Source organism: Chrysochloris asiatica, unplaced genomic scaffold (assembly GCF_000296735.1).
Source record: "Chrysochloris asiatica unplaced genomic scaffold, ChrAsi1.0 scaffold00216, whole genome shotgun sequence".
Lineage (NCBI taxonomy): Eukaryota > Metazoa > Chordata > Mammalia > Afrosoricida > Chrysochloridae > Chrysochloris > Chrysochloris asiatica.
The window spans coordinates 1,130,433-1,155,944 of record NW_006408734.1 but is presented as its reverse complement, the minus strand read 5'-3'; the positions used below and the strand labels follow the sequence as shown (position 1 = coordinate 1,155,944).

The window sequence follows — 25,512 nt, the reverse complement described above, 5'->3', positions numbered from 1 at the left end:
TCATTGCGATTTGCAATCGGCTTGATAGCAAGAGATGTTTTCTTTTTATCCTTGTCTTACCTGCAGCAATGCAATGCCTATGAAAATACCAGCCACAATGGTTAAATTGTCTTGCAACCACTTCTCAAACTGGGGCACACAGCCTTTCGTGTAGATTACAATCTGCTGATCAACTTCCTTTATACGGGAAGAGAAGAACACAGTGTCACAGATCCTGCCACAGCATCCTGCATAGTCAAAGGTTCTTCCATACACCGTTTGTGCTAAGACTCTACTTACTGGTTTCTGCCTGGCATCATAGCCACACTGAGTGTTGATGACATCCTCCTGGGGGAGAAAGAAAACAGAAAAGTGACGTTCACTCTGTAAGAAAGAAAGCTGCCGAATGTAGCAGAAGACCTTAAGGGTCAACAGTAAAATGTGTATTGGAGCATGGACGTGTTTGCAGGCATTGTGTAAGCACTTCATATACATTAGCCCAAGTAATTATTAGAACAATCTTCTCAAGTAGGTATTAAAATTCAAACTCTATTTTTACAAGGGAGGAAACCTGAGGCTCAGGTAGTATCAGAAAGTGCAAATCCACTAAGCAAGAGAAACCCAAAGACTCAAAGTTAATAACCTTGAGCAGGTCATGGGGATTGGAAACTGGAGAGAGATAAAATCCATAGTTACAGGATACAATGGCTATCTTCATTTGTGGCCTTTGTGGGGTCTTCCACTTTATAATCAACATACTTTCTATATTGTGGACATATTTTTAATGTGCATGGATTACTCTATCAGGGAAAAAACAAACTCATATTCTGACTACATATCACATGGACAGCTTGAAAGCTCACTGGGTATGGTCAGAAATGTGGGTTCCACTTTGTTTAGATTTGTTTATGTTCACCTTCTGTGGGCATGGGGTAGATTTGTTACTTTAGAGCTTGAAGGAACGCAATGTCTCCAGCCCAAAGAGTTGTAGTTGAAAGAGGAGGTGTGATGCGTTCTGAGGACTTTCAGGATTCTTCTGATGCAGTGTTACCGTAGGGCAGAATTAGACATAGAGGAAGACAATTCAGAGGCTGACCAGTGGCAAGACTGCCTGCAGTGGGTACAGTGGGCTCCCTGCTGGGCACACTCCTGCCTTCTACCCTCCTAAGATTGACCCAAGGAGAATTAGCAAGTAGCCAAGGTTAGTTCCACTCAAGATTTAGCCAGATCTCAGTACCCAGGTAGCACATTTCTTAGTGCATCTCAGCCTCCTCTTCCAGACTAAGAGAAATAGACCAGGCAGAGCCCATGATGAGCACTGGGCTATGGAGACCTACAGAGAAGTTCTTCCCATCCACCCCAAGACCATGGTTCCTTCAAAAGAGACCCACACCTTCTATCCTGCAGGAGGACCACCACAACTTCACTCATCAGAATCCACTTGGCACTACTCGCTGGGGGCAGGGGTGTCTTGTGGGGGGATGGGGAAGGGCACTTAGGAACAAAGGGTCCAGACTAGAAAGTCTCTGAAGGGCAAGAGTAGTTAGGGTCAAGTGAAGGACCAATGTCTCACATCTGTCATCCTAACATCCAATTCTGGCTTTTAACATCTAATGAGAGAGTTACAATTTATGACATTCTATATACCGGTCATGATCTGACCCAAATATAATCAAACCAATGGTAAAAGGGAGTAGCTTATAGATAGGTCTTGTACTTTTCTCTTTTAAAAAATAAAACACAAACATCATTACAACTCTTAAGATTCTGAGTAGCTGTGGTCTTCCTACATCTAAGGCCTTGTCTCAATTTCTAGTATTTTTATTTCTAATATTTTCTTCTATTTCTAGTATTTTTTCCAGAACTAAGCCAGGAAGCCAAGGGTTACTAACCCCAAACCAGTGAAGAGACCTCATATATGAGCCTGTCCTCATAAACAGGAAGTAACACAGGTAATAGAGGTCGATTGTCTAGTTTGAAGCTTAACTCCATCTCCTGCTAGCAGCATGAATTTGGGAAACTTACTTCAACCCTGTGTGCCTTGGTTTCTTCACCTGCAAAAGGAGGATAATGGTGGTTTCTACCAGCAGGAATGTTCTGAGTTAAAATGAGCCAACGCACATAAAGGTTTAGAACAGGAACCAGCACCTACTGCTAAATTAATGTTCGTGATGATAACACCTACTGGGAAGATTTCAGCTCTCTACCCTTATAGGAGCTACAATTAGACTTCAGCAGGTAAAAAGAGGTGTCAAGAAAACACCCACTGCCAGATCCCACTCTCGGTGTGATGCCCAGAGCAGGCCAACAGTAAGCTGGCATTTGCTTACCGCGGGATCTTTAGTACAGCAGGAGAATGGCACACCGCATCGCTCTCGACTTGCATTGGAATCTGTGCAATTGAAGTAAATATTTAGGTTCCAATCATCAGCTCCAAAAGCCCCACAGCACTGCCACTAGAGCAAACAGGAGAGAATTAGAACATCTCGACTTGGAGGCGACCAGGCGCCTACGCTCACACCCGCCAGTATGACACCCAGTTTCTGCCAGCTCCAACCATCTCTTCTGTTTCAGAATTTATTTTTAAGCCAAAATGAACCTAAAGGGTCCCTGTAAAAGCCTCCAAAGTAATTAAAGCTGAAGGCTTGTAAGGGTATGCTGGCAGGTGATTTGAGAACGGCACAGACCCTGCTCCCCCTGGTGTTAGGTGCAGGAGCTGCACAGCTGAACAAGAGCTGTTGTGTGTGTATGTTGTTGTTGTTAAGTGCCGTTGAGTGGATTCCGACCCATAGTGACCCTGTCTAGGGTTTCCAAGGAGCAGCTGGTGAGCTTGAACCATCGATCTTGCAAGGTCAAACAGCTTTGCAGTCTGCCGCATTAGCCCACAGCGCATACAAAAGAAAATTCTAGACCTGTAATTGCGACAACTAACTGCAGTGGTAGTGTCTAGGGGCAACAACTGGGGTTGTGGAACAAACACCTAGGGGCTTAATTTTGATCCCTGCATTTTAATGTGTTTTTTTAAAAATCAGTTTTACTTAAGTATAACAGACAACAAATTGGACATGTTTAAAGGGCACAATTTGATAAGTTTTGACCTATGTACACATCGTGAAACCATCAATACAATCAAGGGAGTGAACTTATCCATTAGTCCCCAAAGATTTAGAGACTTATTTTTCATAATATATCCATTTCTACTCTTTACATTTGAAAACAAAAATTTAAAAACAAAAGCACGAATTCACATTTTCAATGAAAAGACCAAATCATCTAAGTAAAATACAATAAAGCTGTCCGTCAGGGTTTTGAATGAGACCTCTCCAAAGGACTGTTCTATGAGCTCTGTCTTCCCTGCCCAGGCTGGACTGTCTCTGTCTGAATTAAATAAGCAGCAGGCTTTGACCACGTTAAGTCTTTCCAGGCCAACAGCTATTTCAAAACATTAAATTTCATGACAGCAAAAGAAAATCACATGCAATAACAGTATTTCCATATAAAGCAGACAGTATTTCAAGAGAATGTGTATACGCATGTTCTTCAAAACCGTCTGGCCCTCCTGAGAGCTGGGATTGTGCTTTGCAAGATCTGTCTACAGTGCTCCATCAGAGTTGTCATGCAACCTAGACAGGAATAATGTTTGGGAAGGTGTGAGCTTGCATCCATTATGATCTAAAATAAAACAGTAAGGGCTGCTGAGGAGATGAAACAGGGCTTAATTTCACACCTGAGGTACAACTTTCTCCAGGGCAATTGCTGCTGAGATGCGGAACCAAATCAACGACACAGCACATAGCACAGCTCTGAGTGTCTAACGAGGGAGGGTGGCTTCCCTCATGGCAAGCAGATACAACCATTTCCTCCCTGTATCACAGGAAAGCCCAGCTGGTGCTATAAGCTAAGCAAAAGGCCACTGGTCTGCTGGGCTTCTGCTAGTATCCTATAGTCTCCAGCCCTGTCTGGTAAACCGTAGTGTCACTGACGGTTGCCATCATGTCTGTCCAGGATACGCAAATAAAAACCTTCCAGTTAAAGGATAATGCCTCAAGCCTAATATAAAACTAGGTATGTTTTATTAAACTGAGTTAAAACCAACAATCAGGTGCCACTGAGCCAGTTCCTACTCATGTTGACCTATGTATGGCTTACTAGAACTGTGCTCCATAGGATTTTTACTGATACTGATTTTTCTTCTGGAAGCAGACTGCCAAGTCTTTCTACCAAGGCACTGCTGGGTGGACTCCAACCTCTTGGTTAGTAGTTATGCTCATTAACTGCTTGCAACCTATGAGTTAGACAGTAGCTATTATTCTTGCCATTTTACTATTTGGGAAATAAGGATGTGTCTAGGGCCACTTACTCTGATCTGTGTCTTCTGACCCCTTTATGCTGTTTTGCCTATGGAGTGAAACAAGGCGTTTGCTATTTTACTGCGTGGCCCTCGGCAATGACAAACTCTCTGAAGCCATCACATAGAAATGCTCAGATATTGCACAGGTTCTATAAGCATTATAAACAACTCACTAGGAGTCAGAACCAACAGAAGCAATTGGTTTGGTTTCCTTATTTTTTTTTTAAGGAAGGGCTTAGACATTTCTGGTTTTTTTTAACTTTAACTGCATGAGCTATAATAATATTTACATAGGCATTTTTTAGGAGCTCTGTGGATAAATATTCTATTGATTAAGTATATTATTGTAAGTTGTGAACTGTAGAGGGTTACCAAAATGATGCAGGGACAGGGATGGGCCAGAAAGTGTCTGCATTTAATCAGCAAATAAGATTTTAAACTTAGAGCAAAACAATGTTCTTCAAATGTCCACAGGGAAGGGAAAATGTGATTATAACCGTTTTTGCTCAAGAATTGTTTTCTTTACTCTTCTAACTTAATACAAATTGAAATAATGAAATGAGGATATTCCCATTTAAGATACAAAGCCCCTAAGTAATACAGCACAACAGAAAACAATAAGGAAACAAGGAAACAAACAGACATGCAGAAAAGTCAGAGGTAGGTTTCTAGTGGGCAGATGTGGATGCATAAGCCAGGACGAGTGTACATGAGGGTCATTCTTCCAAGAAAGCTCTCAACTTGCAACAAATAAACCAAATTTATACTTACATACTCCTGGGTGAAGTCTATGAGGTTTTGCAAATCAATGTCGTCCCTGTACGCTCTGATATTGTTGTTTATAAAAAAATACAGCTGGTCTTTGATCCAGTCTTTAAACACAAATGCCAGCACCCCAGCAGTGAGCTCCAGGAAGAAAATAATTCCCAGGAATACAGAAAACTAAGAGAAAAGATAGAATGGTGATACAGGTTATTTAGACCACAGATAGTTACATGGTTCCTCTCTAAAAAGGCCAGAAATTATACTGGATTGTTACATTGCTCCAAAGCAGATAATTTTACATTTCTTGAGATTCATTAATAGAAAATTACAATCTAAGAAAGGGTCTTAAAAAAAAAAAAATCATTCCATAATCACATTTTTGGGACTCTGGTGTTCCATTTGGTAATTAACCAACAAAGCCCATAGCAAACATGGATCATAGGAATTTCTCATTAGACTCACATTAAGGCCTAATGAATTTCTTGTGATTAATGCACTGCCAGATGCTTGAACAATGACCTGCCCCTACCTCTGGGAAGCTTTTGTAACGCTGAAAGATAGATTATCCCAATATTTTAAGACCGCCTGTCATTTGTTACGGTGGCCTTGATTCTGTGTGCAATATATTCGTGTCATGGATCCAGCCACACAGCTCTAACTCCCCTTTGCACCTGCAGTACAGGGTGAAATAGCAAACGTGTTCATCTTAGATGAAGAGGGCACAGAGGTAGCGAGGGGAAAGGAGACTGAGACATTAAAACATTTTCCCATCATGAAAACAAAATGAAACCACAGGCTTGAGGACTTTCTTGGGAATGCTAGCTGTGCTATTCTTCCTTTATGAAGCACTAGTCTCAAGAAACACTTAAATAAGATCCCAAAGCAGCCGAATAAAAGCTTCTGGCTAATGTTGAAAGCAAGAAGGCAGAAACAAAGGCTGAAAACCATAAGGCAATGTGTTGATTGCCAGTAAATCTGGAGATATTTCCATTCCACCAAGAAGACACAAAGACCTCATCTTAGTCATATCAATACCCCAATAACTGTTTCCACCTCCTACTTACCCCACATTCTCACCCCTTCTCAAGTGTTGTTTTTTTTGGTAGCGGAAATAGACTATGAGAAATGAGGCTATGAAGAGGGCAAACTGCAGGTAATCTCTTTCGGTGACAACGACAAAAAGGGTGTCACTGGGCTCCTGAGGGATGTAGGAGAGTGAGTAACTGAGGAGGCAGATAGCCGAAGCAACCTGCTGTTTTCTTACTCAGCAAGCAGACATCACACAGCCTGCCATGAGGGAAATGAACTTGGGGCAGGATGCAAAGGAAACAACATAGTTATTTATTCAAATTAGAGAAGACAAAATTTTTAAGTGTTCATGCATTCAGCTCTGCTTCCCATACCGAACGACCAACTGTGAGTCGACCCTGTATTTAACTGATTTTGCAAATGCCAGGATGAAGACCCCACAGTGGGTGGAGTGTATCTGTATGTTGGGAGGGTGAGGCATGGAGGCAGGAGTAGAAGAAGTTGAGAGGCATGCCATATTAGACGCCAATATATCTGACAGTGTTTATCCAGAATGCCAAGACAGTTCTAGAGAGGTAGGGGTAGAGGGAAAAAACAAACAAACAGCTGTTGTTAGTCAATTCTGACTCATGGTGATCCCATTAATTACAGAACTGCTCTTGAGTGTTTTCTTAACTTTAGTCTTTATGGAAGCAGATTTCGAAGCCTTTATTCCATAATGCCTCTGGATCTGTTCAAATAGTCAACCTTTCAGTTCATAGCTGGGAGGGAGGAGTATATGACAAGTTACTACACTACAGAAATGATCAATCTTAAGTAGCACGTATGCACACAAAACACTGAGACAGAAGTCATTCTAAGACTTCAGATTTTCAGTCGAACCTTCATGAAGGTTCTTGTTGTTGCTGTTAAGTGCTGTTGAGTCGGTTCCGACTCACAGAGACCTTGTATAAGGTTTCCAAGAAGTTGCTGGTGAGAGTTGAGTTCATTTTCTAGTTCCTTTGGTAAATTTTCTCATAATGTTACATAACAGACAGTTCAAAAATGGAACTCAGATTCAATCCATTTCACATACTTGGTAGAAATCTACACATAAACTAATTTCCTCTATTTCAATAGCTATGGAGACCCACTCACAGGTCTCATCAGAGGGTCTCAGTCAAGAAGGAAATTTGTTGTTTATTTCATAGTTCCTTAGCTCTTGACTTTCCCCTCTGCATTGCTAGTTTATTACATCAGAGGATCAAAGATGTTTAGAGTCATGGTGAAATTAACTTGTACCATATTTCCTGCTAAAGAACATTCTAGGTCAGTTTTTATTATTCTGTTTCATGGACAGTGTCTTAGTTATCTAGTACTGCTATATCTACAAGTGGATGGCTTTAACAGAAACTTATTTATTCTCTCACAGTTTGGGTTGCAATTCTAGGGGAAGGTTCTCTCTGTCAGCTCTATGGGAAGGTCTCCTTTCAACACCTCTGGTTCCGGTATCATGGAGAGCTTCATGTGTCTTGGCATCAAACTTTCCCTGGGTCTTGCAGTTTATCAGTACAAGGACCCCAGGTCCAAAGGATGCACTCTACTCCCGGCTCTTCTCTCTTGGTGGTAGCTAGGACCTTTGTTTCTGCTCACTTCTCTCTTCTTTTATCTCTTGTAAGATAAAAGATGATAGAGGCCATACCCCCCAGGGAGATTCCCCATACATTGGATCAGGGTTTTAACCTGAGTAGGGGTATTGCATCCCATACTAATCTACCTACTAGTGATTTGGTGATCACATCATGGAGGTGAGTGTTATCAATAAACAACTGACAAATTGCTAAGGATCATGGTGCAGTCAAGAGGACACATATTTTGTGTGTGTGTGTCCATGGCATTCCACCCTTTGATCCCAAAATATTCATGTCCTTGCCACATATAAAACACTTGCACCCAATCATATCATCACAAAATTCTTAAATCAAGACCAAGTCCAAATTCCAATCTGGGGGAAAATTCCTCTTCATCTCTGAATCTTGTTGTCGTTCAGTGCCATCAAGTTGGTTCAGACTCGTAATGACCTCATATAGGGTTTTCAAAGAGCAGCTGGTGAGTTTGAACCACCTACCTTGTGGTTCAAACTGACATTGCAGTCCAGTGCTTTATCCTACAGCGCCACACCAGGACTGGATCTAATAAGATACAAGTTATCTCTTTCCAAAATACACAGGGGTAAATAGGCATAAGGTACATATTTCCATCATAAATGGTAAAAATTTGAGGGAAAAAATGGGATAACAAGCACCAAGCAAGTAAAAATCCAGCAGAATAATTTACATTAGAATTCAAGGCTTGAAAATAATCCTTTGTTCTTTAAGACCACATAGGCAATGGCCCCACCCTCCAGACTCTCGGTGTTGGCTGTGCTCTCTGGATTCTGGGTAGAGACCCCTTGGTCTCAACTTTCCAGACCCACTTGGATGGTAACTCTAATTCCCTTGGTTTTTGGTGACTCACTCTCTGAAGCCCACCTAAGTAGCAAGCCAACCCCTCACTCCAGCAGGCCCTGTTCTTCTGCCCCTTGGATATGGCATAACTGCCCCCTCAACTTTGGGTAATATCCTGGGCTTCCTCCCCGCCCCTGACACTCATGGATGGACACCCCATACTCTGGAACCAGTTAGTGAACGTGTGATTCTTTGAAGGTGAGAAGGCTCTGGTTGCACCCTTTGAAACCACAGAAGTCATGGGCCTTTGAGATCCCAGAGGTTGTAGCTCTACCCTTTGGAAACAAAGCAGCTCTGCTTCCAATTCTTCTTGTTCTTCACCTTCAGCTTCTTGGTTGCTTGGTCTCTTGACCACTCACTTCTTGGACCAATCTAGCCTCTGTCTTGCTCAGGCCAAGTGTTAGAAAGCTCTTTACCATACCAGTAAGTGCTCAGAGACACCCCACTATATCAGTAAGACGCAGTCTGAAGGCACTCGGCTCTCTTGCTCATTCCATGGGGTGGCAAGCCCATGTCCACTGACAAGTGCCCAGAGGTACCCCAAAGGCACCCCACTTCCCCAGAAAGTCTCCTGCCAAAAGGCACTCAAGTCTCTCGCTCTGTGGGTCAGCTCCCTTGCCATCTCGAGCCAGTCTCCTGGTTCTGCTGCTACCGTTTCTCTGCTGCTGCTTCTCACTGTTGGCGCCTCCTCTGGTGTTAGAGCTTGTCGCTTCCTTTGGAGTCCTCGCCAGGACTGCCATTGACATCCATAATTCCACCAACAGTCTCTTCAAGGCAATCTAGGCTTTGACTATTAGGCAGTTTAGTACTCTCCCAGTCTCTATTCATTATTCAATACCAAAACTACTTCCAAATTTTATATATCTGTTAGAGGAGCACTAATTCTGTCTTAGTCATTCAGTGCTGCCATACCACAGAAATACCACAAGTTGATGGCTTTAATAAACAGTCATTTATTGTCTCACAATTTAGGAAGTTAGACAACCAAACCAGAGTGTTGGCTCTCTGTCAGCTCTAGGAGAAAATCTGTATCTGCTTTCAACATCTGTGGGCTTGGTGTTCCTTGTAACTCTCCATGCATCTTGGCAGCTATTTTTTCCTGGGTCTAGGAGATTCTTAGCACAAGGACTCTGAATCCAAATGGCACACTTCATTCTGGGTTCTTTTTTCTTAGGGGTGCTGAGGTTTCTTATTCTCTGTTCACTTCTCTTCCTTTTATTTCTTGTAAGATAACAGGCGATGCATGTCAAACTGCTGGGAAACTCTCCTGTCTTAATCCCCTTACAGCTGATTGGCTGTTCACATCATGGGAATGATTACATCATTACATTACTGTCAAGGTATATCAGTACATAACTGCCAAAGTACTGAGACTCACAGCCCCGCCATTTGACACATATTTTAGGGGGACACAAGTCAATCCTCAGCAGAGATGAGCCATTTTACATATTCTCCACAACTTAAAAAAGCCGTGAAATTACACAATTTTATTTATTTGCAACATGGATCTTTATAAGAGAAATGTATGTATATTTCTGACTGTTTGGCTAAAGATGGTATCTTCAAATATAAAACTAATAAAGTTTTATAAAACTTATAAAATATCTTCAACTATAAAACTAAAAAGCCTGCCCAATACAGGCAAATTAAATTCAAGTAAACCATATTAAAGGGGATCCCATCTTTTGTGGTGGTGTGCCGTGGAGTCAGTTCTTACTCATAGTGACCCTGCATAGAGTTTCTGAGACTGTAAATCTTTATGGGAGCAGAAAGCTACATCTTTCTCTTGCAAAACAGCTGGTAGTTTCAAACTGCTGAACTTGAGGTTAGCAGCCTGACTCATAACCACTATGATACCAAAGCTCCTAGCTGTTGTTGTTATGTGCCACTGAGTCAGTACCAACTCATGGCGACCCTATGTACAACAGAACAAAACACTGCCCGATCCTGGGCCAACCTCACAATTGTTGGCACACTTGAACCCATTGATGCTGCCACTTTGCCAAATCCATCTCATTGGGGTCTTCTTCTTTTTCTCTGACCCTCCACCTTACCAAATATGATATCCTTCTCCAGCGACTGGTCCCTCCTGACAATAGGTCTGAAGTATGAAAGATGAAGTTTGGCCATCCTGGCCTCCAAGGAGCACTCTGGTTGCACTTCTTCCAAGACAGATCTGTTTGTTATTTTGGCAGCCCATGGCACTTTCAATATTCTCCTTCAACACAGAGGTTTTTAAAAACTGATAAAATAGTGATAACAGACAAACATGATCTGGGGTTCCAGTCTGGCTACAGAAAGACTCAGTGAGGTGAACTCAGTATTTACAGGTAATTCGTGCCAAGAAGACTGGCAGGTTGGCAGGTCATGAGCTGGACAGGCTTTCTTGGTGGCTCCACAAGTCTTTGCTAGGTGAAGAACAAACTATTTGGTAGTGTGTTTCTGTGTCGGTGGGGGAAGGGATGTTAGAGCAAAGTAGGAGAGTAGAAGATATGGCATATGGCTAGTCTCACCTTAGCTATATCTATCTATACAGAGCGGACTTAACAACAACAACATACAGAGCAGAGAACTCATTAAATTATACATAAGAGCAAGTATCCTTTAGTTTTCCCTGCTAGCATGGTCACATGACCTTTCAGGTTAAACAGCCTCTTTAAAAACCTTCTCTGGGCCAGAACTGCCCAAATTTGGAATGGGATTCTCTGTGTAGAGCACAGAGAGGCTCCTCTTCTTACACATGTCCAAGAGAAGAAACCAGAAGCAGATGTGGCAGAATCCTATACTCCATGGCTGTTGGGACCAGTTCTATTACATCTTGTTACTATGACCATGATGGCTGGGAATGATTCTACACTGATGATTTTACACTGGCATTGTTGTTCTCCAGAAACCCCTATGTTGTATTCTTTTGTATCTTTTCCCTGTTCTTGGATGGGGGAATGGAGGCTACAGATACCCCTGGAATACCAAGCTCTATAGTGACAAGCACATCAGCTGCCCTTCAGTGACACCAACCAAACAGGCCAAACTTACTTGAGATAAACATATGTAAGCCTAGGCCATTGTGTTCTCCTTCTGAGCAATCTCTAAAGAAAAGGCTTTTCCTTTTTATTCTGTACCTTTAATACTTTAACAAGTGTATCTGGGGGAGGATATTATGATTCTTGGTAGTTTTTTTAGTTATAGAAGACTCTTTTGTTTCTTATTTTTAAGAATTACGTAAGTATGTTATTTATAAAAGTTTTTTTTTAAAAGAACATCTTTATACCTCTTCTAAAAATCTCTCCTTCACAAATATGCAGGCTAACAGTGATCACACCTAACCCTCTCAAAATTAATGCTGCTCACACAAACATGAACCTTATACTGACAGAGGCTACAGGAATTTACCTTCTATTGTTTCTTCTTATTTATCAAAACCTGCTATTTAACAGATTTCAATCTGAACAAGTCATAAACACTGTGCTATGCTTGAGCAGAAAAACCAACTACCTAACTTAGTCCTCTGCTTATGCAGTGCTTAAAACCAAGGGCCAAAAAGTTCAAACCGGTGGTTCTTGAGCGAACTCCAACTCACGGTGACCCGATGTGTGTCAGAGTAGAACTGTGTTCCACAGGGTAAATTTCAATGGCTGAGTTTTTGGAAATTGACTGCCAGACCTTTCTTTTGAAGCACCTTTGAGTAGAGTCAAACCACCAACCTTTCAGCTAACTGTAGAGTGTGGTAACCACTTGCACCACCAAGAGACTTCATATATTTTAAAAGGTGAGGAGGGCGGAAATCTATTAAGTGAAGAAAAACATATACTTACCTTGGACCTAAATGTATTCTAGGGATAAGAGAGCATGATACACATGTATAAAAACTTACATGGAAGGCATGGAGAGGGGGTTATATCATTAAGGAACTATTTAGGATAGGTGGAGGGACAAGTGAATCCTCTAAAAGAAAAAGCATTACTTTAGCTATATTTTGTGCTTTTGGTAAAACTCCCTATCTGGCCTGTATATCCAGAGTCCTCCTGAAGTAAGGTAAGAGTTTGGCTCTCATGCTGAGGGCAGAGAGTCGGATACTTACAAACTTGAGGAGGAAAGTGTTTTCTCGGAGAGCTCCAATGCACCCTGCGAATCCCAAAATGAACATCACTCCTCCCACCACAAGGAAGAGCCAAACTGGGTCAAAGCCGCCAAGATCGGTGATGGAAGAGATGTTGGACAGAACTCCCTGGGAGCAGAAAAGAACACACAAGGCACCAGGATGAGGGGTCAGTTTTTCGATATGTAAGAATTGTTGCACTTACGTTTATTAACCGTGTGGCGCTGTGGGCTAATGCCTCAGACAGCAAAGTCGTTTGAACTGCAAGGTCGGTGGCTCAAGCTCACCAGCTGCTCCTTGGAAACCCTATACAGGGTCACTATGGGTTGGAATCGAATCGACGGCACTTAACAACAGCAACAACAACAACAAAAACAAAGAAACACTTCACAGGTAATCTGATTACTAGGTATGATTAATACTTGAGAGATCTCTTTCTCACACACATAATAAATAAACATAAAGAAAAAGGAAAGAAAGAAAGAAAAGAAAGGTAACATTGTACTCTTTCCAAGGTATGGAAGTGCTCAAACTTTTGGTACCATTGGATAAAGCAAAAGAATTACCTTCAGACCCTGTGCGGTTATAAGACGTGGACGTTTCCTTGGCTTTCTATATTCCCAAATAGAAGTGATCTTGAGTGAAAATAAGTACATAAGAAAAACACACCTCACAAGATCTAAGAAGGGGTTCATATTTAAGTCCTCAGGGAATAGAGATGGTAGAAAACTGCCTAACTTCAAAGCTCTTGTCATCACTCAGGAAATAGGGGTAGAGCTAGAAGCTGAAAGCTAATACATTATCCAGCCCAACCACAAACACCTATAACTTAAAACAAAACAAAACAAAACAAAAAAACCAACACCTTAGGATATTATCCTTGAGCTATTAGGTCCAGATTCCAAAAGTTTACATCAGTAGTTAGCACTAAAGTTTCCACATTTATTTACTAGGAAATTCTCTTTACTAACAATTTTTTTTTCAGAATTAGAATTTAAATCATTTACAAATCAAAAGTTTTTCTCTTACTTTCAACACTTTTATTTTCCTGGCTCATGCTTCTACCAAACGAACCCAGGATAACCTCAGTTCTCCATAAACAAATCCACTTTTTACTAAAGTCCTTTTTCTATAAGTGTCATATCACATCAAATATCACCCAGAACCTTGGTTAGAAATGAGATTTGTTTTCCCCTCTGAGAGGATAAGCACCGTACCACAAGGTTGGTTTGAACTGCACAAAGTCAGCAGTTCAAGCCCACCAGCCACTCCTCGGAAACCCTATACAGGGTTGCTGTGAGTCAGCACTGACTTGACGGCACTGAACAACAACAATCAAGGTCGGCGCTTTAAGTTGAGTTAGTTCCTATCAGCCATTCCTTGGAAATCCTGTATGGGGTCGCTATGGGTAAGAACAGAATCAACAGCACTTAACAACAATAACAAACAATAACAATATGCAAGTTACATATTTATTTACTATCCATTCATACGAAGACCAGTTACTGTAATTCTGAGACTGTGTTGTTGTTATGCGCCATGGAGTCAGTTCCGACTCATAGCAACCCTGTACAGGGTTTCCGAGGCTGTAAATCTTTACAGGAGCAGAAAGCCTCATCTCCTGCAGAACAGCTGGTAGTTTCAAACTGATGACCCTGAGGATAGCAGCCCAATTTGTAACCACTACGCTACCAGAGCTGTAAATGGATATATAACTTAAGTATCTAATATCATCAATATTTTATAAACAACACAATATATAGACATACTTTATTAAATGTTATAAATGCTCAAAATCATGATATAATTACTTTAATGTTTTAATGGTAAACATTTTGTTTGCAAAGCACTCCCAAAATCCTGGCAGAAGAGGCAGAATTCATCTGATTTTATACTTGATGAAATGCTCAGAGTGGCTTGGTGACCTGCACACTGATCAAACCAACTGTTGTCAAGTTAACTCTGACTCATAGCAGCCCTATGTGTGGTGGTGGTAGTGTGTGTCGTGGAGTCAGTTCTGACTCATAGCAACCCTGTACAGGGTTTCCGAGGCTGTAAATCTTTACAGGAGCAGAACTCCTCATCTTTCTCCTGCAGAACAGCTGGTAGTTTCGAACTGCTGACCTTGCAGTTTGCAGCCCGATTCATAACCACTACACTACCAGAGCACCTTAGCCCTATGTGTAGCAGAGTAGAACTGTACTTCATGGAATTTTCAGTGGCTGGTTTCTTAGAAGTACATTACTTGGACTTCTGAGGTACTTCTGGGTGGACTCAAACTTCCTACCTTTTGGTTAGCAGCCAAACACGTTAACCATTTGCAGCATGCATGGACTCCAAAAGGTACACACTATTGATATATTTTAGAAGCAGAATAGGCACTCTACTTCCATATTCTTTCCCTACCAAACAGAAGCCGTGGTGCAATTCTTTCCAGTCAACACTAATTAACCCCTGAGTTTAGAACTTTTAAAAAATTTCCCATTTCAGGTTAATAGGAACATTTGGAGAGAAGCATACTTGTTCATTTTGTTTGTTTGTTTGTGAGTGTGGAGCGTGTGTATCTATGTGTCTGGGAACATCCACCAAGAACAATTAAAACAACAACAACAACAACAAAAAAAAAACCCAGACAGCTGCCCCTGACTCAACTTCAACTCACAGTGACCTATGTGTGTCAGAGCAGAACTGTGCTCCACAGGATTTCAACAGCTGATTTTTTGATGTAGATACCCAATCAGTTCTTCCGAGGCATCTCTGAGTAGATTCAAATCTCCAACCTTTTGGTTAGTAGCCAAGTATATCAACCATTTGTAGCACCCAGAGACTCCTAAATACAATAATAAAAAGCTCCCAAATCAAACGCATTGCCACTGAGTCAATTCTAACTCATGGTGACCCCAGATATTATAGAGTAGGATTTTCTTGTCTGTAGTCTTTATAGTAGCAGATCACCAAACCTTTCTTCTGCAGAGTTGCTGAGTAAGTTTGAAGCGTCAACCTTTGTGTTAGTAGTCGAGCTCAAACCATTTGTACCACCAATGATAGGTGCTGTTGTTAGGTGCCAGTGAGTCAGTTCCAACTCATAGAGATCCTATGCACAAAAGAACAAAACACTGCCCGGCGCCAACTTCACTATCACTACTACACTTGAACCCATTGCTGCTGCCATTGTGTCAATCCTTCTCGTTGGGTGTGTGTGTGCAGGGGATCTTCCTCTTTTTCACTGACCCTCTACTTTACCAAGCATGATATCCTTCCCCAGGGACTGGTCCCTCATGATAATATGTCTGAAGTATGAGAGATGAAGTCTGGACATCCTGGCTTCTAAGGAGCCTTCTCAGAAGAAGTTATTCTTCTTCCAACACAGATTTGTTTGATCTTCTGGCAGTCCCTGGTACTTTTAACATTTCTTTCCAACACCGTAACTCAAATGTTTCAAATCTTCTACGGTCTTCCTTATTCACTGTCCAATTTCACATATACATGAAGTGACTGGAAAATACTACGGCTTGGGTCAGGCACACGTTAGTCCTCAAACTGACAACTTTGTTCTTGAATAATTTAAAGAGGTCTTGTGCAGCAGATTTGCCTAATGTAATATGTCATTTGATTTCCTGGCTGCTGCTTCCATGAGTGCTGATGGTGGATCCAAGCAAAATGAAGTTTTGAAAACTTCAAACTCTTCTCTATTTACCATGATAGTATTTCTTGATCCAGTTGTGAGGATTTTTGTGGGTTTTTTTTTTTTACATTAAGGTGCAACCTATACTGAAAGCTGTGTTCTTTGATCTTCATCACTAAGTCCTCTTCTCTTCCAGCAAATAAGGCTTATCATCTGCATATCACAGGTTGTTAATGAGCCTTCCTTTAATTCTGATGCCATGCTTCTTCAATTTCTGGGATTATTTGCTCAATATGTTGTTGTTGTTAAGTGCTGTCAAGTTGGTTCCAACCTATAACGACCCTGCATAGGGTTTCCGAGGAGTGACTGGTGAGCTTGAACTGCCAACCTTGCAGTTCCAAAGGCTTTGCAGTCTGGTGCATTAACCCACAGTGCCTTGCTCAACATAGAGACTGAATAAGTATGGTAACAAATCTAACCCTGGCACACTCCTTTCCTGATTTTAAACCATTCAGTGTCTCCTTGTTCTGTTCAAATACTAGGGTACAATGTATGAAGAAAAGTTAAAAGGTCTTAAAATGTACAAATTAAACCAAAAAAGGGGGAGGAAATGGTAATGGGCTAAAAGTTTTGCAAATGAATATTTGAGAGATTGTTAAAGCAGTTAGGAATGTAGGGTGTGGTGTGTTCGATAAAAGGTCATGTAACAATAAGCAACCATACCCTCCACAAAACTGCCCAAACCAATAGTATGATTTTTGTGTTTTGGGTTTCTTAGGTTTCTAAGCTCTGAACTATGAACACTCAGTCCAGAGTGGAAAAGGCAGAAGAAAAATCCAAAAATACTGTACCAAATTTCCATGTACATAAATGATAAGAAAAAAATTGCCAGAGAAGTCAGACAGAACCCAAACAACAGTATGGAAGGTTCAGTATTGGAAGGAAATTTACCTCTTCCCTCATAATGCCTTTAAACATAGGCATTAAACACTTAAAGTCTTCATGGCTTGAACCTGCTCAGCTAGGAGGATACATAATAACATCCTTAAAATGTGAAAAACTGCTTTAATTATAGGAGAAAAAGTAGACTCAATTTACGTGGCATCAAAAAAGAAGGCATAGCAGAGCTCATTGTCATCAGTTTATTAGAAATGGATAAAAGAAAGTTTCTCTGAGAAATATGGAAGAGAAGGCCTTCTCGTCAGAAATGCTGAAGCTGTGACCATTTGTCAGCAGTACTCTAGGAGGAATTCCCAAATTACATGAGAAACGGGGACTTAAATGACCTTTAGGTTCCTTCCAACTTTAAGACTGTTGTGTTAATTTTACCCATTTTTAACTTGAGTGACTCACTCAAGTCTAAGCAAAGATCAGATGATTCCCAAACACTCTTCTATGATCCATCTATGCACAAAGAGCTCAGAGGATGAGAGGGATCATTATTAGGTAACTCATTATTGGGTAACTTGGCCCTGTAGAACAAGCACTCGACCTCAAGGTCAGTTTGAACCGCAAGGTTGGCAGTTCAAACTCACCAACTGCTCCTCAAAAACCCTATATAGGATCACTAAGAGTCAGACTGACTTAACAGCACTTAACAATTATAGCAACAGGCAAACCAAGCAAACAAACAAACATACCTGTGTCTGAAATTATCCCTCCCCTCAAAAGGCAAGAGTAGCATCCCAACTGCCAGCAGACTCCTGGATCTTTTTCCTCTCTGGGTTTAATTTAAGGGATCAAGATTTCACTTTTCAGACAAACTTATTTTAATACTTGCTCTCCCAAGCCTGCAGGGGCAGTTTTAATTGAGAGGCCTTCAACTGTTTCCATAGAAACAACAGTGATTTGGAGGCCTAACTGGACTGCAGACTCTACTCATTTCATCCTAAATTCTGGCAAAAGACAGAGTTGGAAACAAGATACTGAGAGCTTAGGGAAATAATATTCTGCAAAGCATAGAAATGCCTACCAAGAACGTAATGTTTAACATATTTAGAATATACCCAGATAGTTACCAGCTAAAAACAAACACAAGGGGTGGAAATCAATACCCAATGACCTTTTCTTTTCTAGAGGATTAGATTTGCTTTACCAAGACGGAAATGTAAAGATTTATTCTTTCACCTGTGAAAAGTTTCCAAAAATTCACCAAAGAGCAGTCTTAACTGCTTCTAGTTATAATAGTGATGCAAGGGTTGTTGTTGTTGTTAAGTGCCATTGAGTCAGTTCCAAACCATAACGATTCTGTCTAGGGTTTCCAAGGAGCAGCTGGTGAGCTTGAACTGCCGACCTTGCAGTTCAAACGGCTTTACAGTCTGGCGCATTAACCCACAGCGCCAGATGCAAGGGTAGTTGAACACAATCCATTCATTGACTGTGTTGTTTAGTGCCAGTGAGTTGGTTCCAACTCATAGACACCCTAAGGAGTGGCTGGTGCGTTGAACCACCAACATTGTAGTTCAAATCGACCTTGCAGTCCAGTGCTTTATCCCACAGCACCATATCAGTACACACAGAGAGATGCTAGAGTAGCTGAACATAATCAAGAAACACTGACAGTAGATGATTAAAGAATGATGGGGAACTGACAGTTCAGTCTTCTGTTGTGTTAAGGATGGGGGTTATCACTGGGCTTGTTAATTTTGTTAAACTCAACTTGACAAATGAAGAAGCACTAGAACATATCTGCTGAAGAATAACTAAAGCTTATAGATGACAGTAAGCTGGAAGGAAAAAAAATCTACAACTATAGTTAAATCTGTCAAATGATTTAAAATAGGCACACAGATTTGTGGTAAATCCTCAAGAATGCACAGGAACACCACAAGGAGAATATGTGGGCACCACCCTCTTCTTTTGGGAACAGCAGCACCTCCCTTCTTTTAAGGATCCCTTCTCCCCCAAATCCACTATGACCCCTACAGAATTGCCACGTTCTTACATGACCTGCTGCCCTCAAAATAGCTGAGAAGCATGAATTTCTTCCCTGCCTGCAATGCCAGCACATAGAACAGGCATCTGCAGCAGCTGAAGCTGTAAATACCTAAGTCAGGAGCTTTGTGCAACCTGTTTTTCACCATGTGGAGAAAGTCAGTCTGCAATAAGAAACAGAGAGCCTGTGCTTTGGTGGGTTTGAACCTTTCCGTTAGTAGTTGTGGGCATAACCATAATCCAGTACAGGGTTTCTGAGGGGCGGCTGGTGAGTTTGAACTGCCAACCTTGCAGTTCAAAGAACGAGGGTGGGGAGGAAAAAGTCTAGCAGTATTGTATTCACTGGGTCTACAACTGTTTTTGAGGTCTGTGCTTGAGTTCTGTGAGTCAATCCAGGATCCCTATAAGACATTCCCTGGATTGCTTAAGCTGATTCTATTTTGGTCTGCATTTGCATCTGATGAGTCTTCCACAAAACACAAGAGCTTTGAACAATCAGTACTGCAGGTCACCCACATTAAATAAAAAACAAAAAACATAAACAAAAGCTCAAACAAAAGTTCATAATTATTGTTGTTCAGTACTGCTGAATGGGTTCTGACTCACAGAGACCCTGGATAGAGTTTCCAAGGAATGACTGGTGAATTTGAACTGCCAACCTTGTTGTAACAGTTCAGCGCTTATCCTGTAGTGCCATAGTACAAGCTAGAAAAAAAAAGGTGGGAACAACTAGAAATGGCCAAGTTTTTTTTTTTAATTAATATTTTATTGTGAATTGAATAAAGGTTTACAGAGCAGATCATCAGCTTTACATCCAATGAATCGCACACTTTGTTTCATCTCAATGACTGCAATCCCCTCCATGTAACAACTATTATCCCACTTCCTCCCTGTGCTTCTTATTTCCATTCTATCTTCCTTCCCAGGGTTGTAGTCTTTCATCAAATGTATTCAGTCTGCATGCTGGGTAAATATTCTGAGAAACTGGATTACATGAAGAAGAATGTGGATCAGGATCAAAGGAAGACTCAATAACAACCTGCAATATGCAGATGATACAGCCTTACTTGCTGGAAGCAAAAATTTAGTGATGAAGATCAGAGAACACAGCCTTTGGCTGTACCTCAATTAAAAAAAAAAAAAAAAAGTCCTCACAATTGAACCAATATATAATAGCATGGTAAATGGAGAAAAGTTTGAAGTTGTCAAAGACTTCATTTTGCTTGGATCCACCATCAACACTCATGGAAGCAGCAGCCAAGAAATCACACGACGTATTGCATTAGATAAATCTGCTACACAAGACCTCTTTAAAGTGTGCAAGAACAAAGATGTTAGTTTGAGGTCTACAGTGCACCTGACACAAGCTGTGGCATTTTCAATTGCCTCACATACATGTGAAAATTTGACAGTGAGTAAGGAAGACCACAGAAGAATTGACATATCTGAGAGTTGTGTTAGAGAAGAATATTAAAGGTACCATGGACTGTCAGAAGAACAAATAAGTCTGTGTTAGAAGAAGTGCAAACAGAATGCTCCTTAGAAGCCAAGATGACCAGACTTTGTCTTATCAGGAGAGACCAATCTCTGGAGAAGGACATCATATTTGGTAAAGGGGAGGGTCAATGAAAAAGAGGGATACTCCCAACAAGATGGATTTGCCAAGTGGCAGCAACAGTGGGCTCATTCATACCAGCACTGTGAGGATGGTGCAGGACTAGGCAGTGTTTAGTTCTGTTGACCCATCCACAGAGCTGCTATGGGTCAGAATCGACTAGACAGTACTTAACATAGCACTCCTTTTCAACTCCTCTGAACATTACCCCTGGAAAATGTTGCCCTTCCGATCTTGAATGCCTACTATTCCATGGTGAGCTTACCACACTGGTATTGTTGTCCCCACTATGCATCTATCACTCACAAGAGTGAGTTCTGTCCTAGACCATAAGGGTAGCCGAGGACCATACTCTCAGGTTCCTCCAGTCTCTTCTGACCAGTAAGTACAGTCTTTTTTATAATCAACATAGCCACTAAGCCAGTATCAGTTCAGAGTCATCAATAAAATGAACAGCTCTGGAGAGAACTTTTCGGGACTTTTTATTACTGACAAACAATGCATCATTGAGTCCCCATCCTTGAGTCTAAATGCTAACTTTTTAAAACTCAAATTTACTGAAAACCAAACAAAAGGTCACTTGACCAGTGTCTTCATTACCAAGACTTGTTGCTTGCTAGAAGTGTACACACAGGGCTGACAGGCTGACATATGCACCCCTGTAGAAAGTTCTGATCCTTCTCCTATCTAATCCTACAGGTGGAGCTGTGGGTTAAAGTCAGCCAGGCTACTAGATTTTGTGGCTGCAGTCAGGACAGCTGAGCCTAATAGGAATGAGATAAATGGATAAAAGTGAGTCTCCTCTAAAGAGAAGTAGAGCAGCTAAGCCTCATGTACTCATTTCCATTAACCATTTAGTTTAAGAAGGGATTCTGAATAGTAGTATTAAAGAGAGAAAGAGAGGCTGCATAAAAGAGAGAGTAGACCAAGATTACACAAGAAGAAAATATTGAAAAGAGAATACAGGAGAAAATTCTACACATATATTCCCTATTAACATGTTAACATTATATTAATAAAAACTTATAAATAAATATTATAGCCATAAGAATTCTTCATATTCAAATTATATGTTCTTTTGGAGTCCTGGTGTGGTACTTTAGGATGAGCACTGGGCTGGTGACCACAAGATTGTTGGTTCAAATCCATCAGCTGCTCCTTGGAAACCCAAGACAGGGTAGTTATGAGTTGGAACCAACTTGATGGCACTTAACAACAACAATAACAACATCAACAAGACAAGATTATTGTTGTTGTTGTTAAGTGCCGTAGAGTCAGTTCTGACATACAGCGATCCTGAATAGGGTTTCCGAGGAACAGCTAGGGAGCTTGAACCACAGACTTTGTGGTTCAAACTGACTTTGCAGATCAGTACATTAACCTACCGCTCCACAACAGGCTACCAATGCTACCTAATTAAAAAAACAAAACAAAGAAACAAACATGTTTAAAGAAACAAGCATACCCAGAAAACAGATCATTTTGCAAATTGACTTTTAGATGATTAGCTCTTGGCATAACAGCTTGGAGGTATTGCAAGATGATCCACCAATGAAAATAAGAGACTTCTGTTATCCACATGTGGCACTGTGGGATAATGCACCAGACCTCAAGGTAGGTTTAAACAGCAAGGTTGGTGGTTCAAAATCACCAACTGTTCCTTAGAAACCCTATACAGGGTCACTATGAGTCAGCACTTAGCAACAACAAAAGACAGTATCTCGCAGAACTCAGCAAGAAGGCCAATGTGTCTAAAATAAGTAAGACACGTTAATGGAACACAGCTGAGGCAACACCATAACAACAGATATTTGAAAGCCAAGGAACAAAAATGTATTGATGTGTGTCCATCACGGTATAAGGGAGACTGACACTCCCGCTACTTAGACACGCAAGTTCTAGAGTGTGGCAGAGAAAGCATTCCAAGATACTTCCTACACAGATGACCCAATTCCATACTCAAGTTCATGTGGCTTGCCTACAGTTTTCCCTGGAACACTAAAACACAGACATTTGGGTACCTAGGGAAAGGCTAGATGTGAAGCAGAGAAACTGACAAACAGGATACTACAATACATACTTGTTGTTGTTGTGGTTATGTGCCGTCAAGTCGGTTCCAACTCATAGCGACCCTGCATAGGGTTTCCGAGGAGCAGCGGGTGAGCTTGAACCGCTGACCTTGCAGTTCAAATGGCTTTGCAGTCTGGTGCATTAACCCACAGTGCCACACCAGGACTCCAACACATACTGTTGTTGTTAGGTGCCATCGAGTCAGTACTGACCCATAGCAAACATATGCACAGCAAAACAAAACATTGCCCGATCCTGGACCAGCCTCACTACTGTTGCCACGTTTGAGTCCATCGATGCTGCCACTTGGCCAGTGCATCTCATTGGGGGTCTTCCTCTTTTTCTCCACCAATAATACTACCTTCTCTTAAAACCTAGGTTCCACTTCTCATGACCTGTGTGATATTAGATAAATTACCTAAATTATCCAAACCCCAAATTCCACAACTATGAAGTGCTACCCTAGGTCAAAGGTTATAATGATAAAGGAAATAATTCAAGTAAATCCAAACACCATCCTAAGTACTTGGTATATGATAAGCTTTTAATAAAAGTTTATCTCGTCTTGATTATTATCACTCTTGCATCAAACAAGAGGGACATATAGCAGTGGTATCTAACCCAACTACATTGGATATGAATCTGTTTTGCTCTGGCATTTGCCCTCCCTGAGCCCCTGTTGTGAATTGAATTGGGTTCCCCAAAAAGATGCATTATAGTCTGAACTCCTGTACTTGTGAACAGGACTTTGTTTTGGGAAACAGAGATTTTTTTCAAGATACAGTAAAACCTATGAAAGTGGAAACCTGTGTAAATCAGAAACCTGCGAGAGAAGGAAATCTCAAATGTTTTCCACTAAAAGGAGCTACAGAAAAGTGGTAAGACTGCACCTTGTCAACGGAAGAAAACTCATGAAATGCAGAAAACAAGGCAGCCTCGGCAATTCCGGCTCTCATAGTTTCATTGCATTATTAAGGTCATACTGGAGCCTGCTTATAAAAGGGGAGGACAGAAATGAAGTCAGGTTCACACAGACTTCATCTCCTCATTAGCTTCTCTCAGACCCTAGGCTCCTCATCAGTACCTCATTGAGTTATTGCCGGAATTTAGGCAACTTCTCCCTCATAGTTCCGCAACAAAGGAATATGTTCTGATTAACTGTTTCTTCTTGGAAGTTGTTTCTACACAAGTACACAAATGAAAAGACAAATAAACTTCAGAAGGGTCTCAAACCAACAAACTTCAGGAATGCCTGCAATTTTTGTCACCACTAACACTGCATGCCCTCTGTGTGTCAACCTGCCAAGTTTCCATTTCTTCTCTTCCAATCCACACAGAAAAGAAATGCAAAAACTGCATTAAGAAGCCCCCAAGGTCTGGGACTCTTCTGCTTTTGCATATACAAGCACATTCCTTCCAAGTGCTAGATGAGAAACAGAGACAGGCATGTGAAATGTTCATCCTCAGTCAGGCTAGAGGTGCACTTTAGAGACTTGGGAGACTGTGTTCGACTCACCCATTCCTCCATAAAAACTAGATCTTTTAGGGTGGAAGTGACAACTGTTTGCCTAGAATAAGAGGAGCAGAATCTTTCCCTATTTGAGACAGCCTCAGTAAGGGTAACAAAACAGAACATTTTAAAGAAAACGCAGTTTCTTAAACAGAGATGTGTCCTAGAGAGTTAGAACCAATGTTTCAAAAAGCATTCACAAGAAAAACAAGATGGGACCTATAAGCCCACAGGGAAGCCTGCCTCTATAAAGACACATTTAAAGAATGTTACCTCAAAGAAAGTTACTGGGGCAAAGACAATCTGTAAAACCCAAAACACCCATCTTGCTCTATGAGGAGTTGCTGCAGAGCCCAGAGAGAGAACTGGGAACAAGAAGAAAAGCGTCTGCTTGGATCCTAACAGTCCTGTGAGATGTAAGAGAGCAGAGGGCAGCTTAACTCCTGTCTGGGTGAAGAGACAACGTACAGAGGCAGATTTGCTTCCATAAAGGTACAATGTTGTCCATTCTTTCTTGTAAAAGAAGGCATCAGTGAGACTCAAGACTCCTTTCTTCTGGTTTCAAAGTGCCACAATCTGTCTTCAGTGAGAGAAGAGTCATTTGTTCAACCGTTCAGTCAGTTTCAACTTATGGCGATCCTGCATGTGTCAGAGAAGGACTGTGCTGATTTTCAGTGGCTGATTTTTTAGAAGTAAATCACCAGGCATTTCTTCTGGTATCTCTGGGTGAACCTAAACCTCCAATTGTTCAGGCAGCACCACCCAGGGACTCCAGTTGTCTTTTGGGTCTTAGTGAAATCTTGCTATCAAGCAGCCGTTGGGAAAGAGAGCTGTGTCAAGTTCAAAGGCAGGGGAACACCATCACCACATCCCTGTGGCAAATGGCTGCCTCTAAAAACATGAGACCACACCCACAGGTTTAAGCTTCCTATGGTCCTATTAGCTGGCCACTCTGCAGGAAGTCCAAGGAGCACTGAAGGAACTGGCAAAGAACAAGGCACCAGGAATTGATAGAATAAAAATTGAAATCTTTCAAGAAAGTGAGGCGG

At 41.3% G+C, this 25,512-nt stretch overlaps 1 protein-coding gene across 1 annotated transcript in view; it reads right to left on the bottom strand.

The window, feature by feature from the left end:
* Positions 1 to 25,512, bottom strand: part of TSPAN5 (tetraspanin 5) — a 255,111-nt gene that overhangs the window by 3,773 nt on the left and 225,826 nt on the right. The window contains exons 3-7 of the mRNA XM_006872950.1: positions 12,692 to 12,838; positions 5,102 to 5,272; positions 2,310 to 2,435; positions 280 to 327; positions 61 to 177 (exon numbers count right to left, since the gene is read on the bottom strand). Of these exons, the coding sequence (XP_006873012.1) occupies positions 61 to 177; positions 280 to 327; positions 2,310 to 2,435; positions 5,102 to 5,272; positions 12,692 to 12,838 (609 nt within the window). The remainder of the gene's footprint in view (positions 1 to 60; positions 178 to 279; positions 328 to 2,309; positions 2,436 to 5,101; positions 5,273 to 12,691; positions 12,839 to 25,512) is intronic.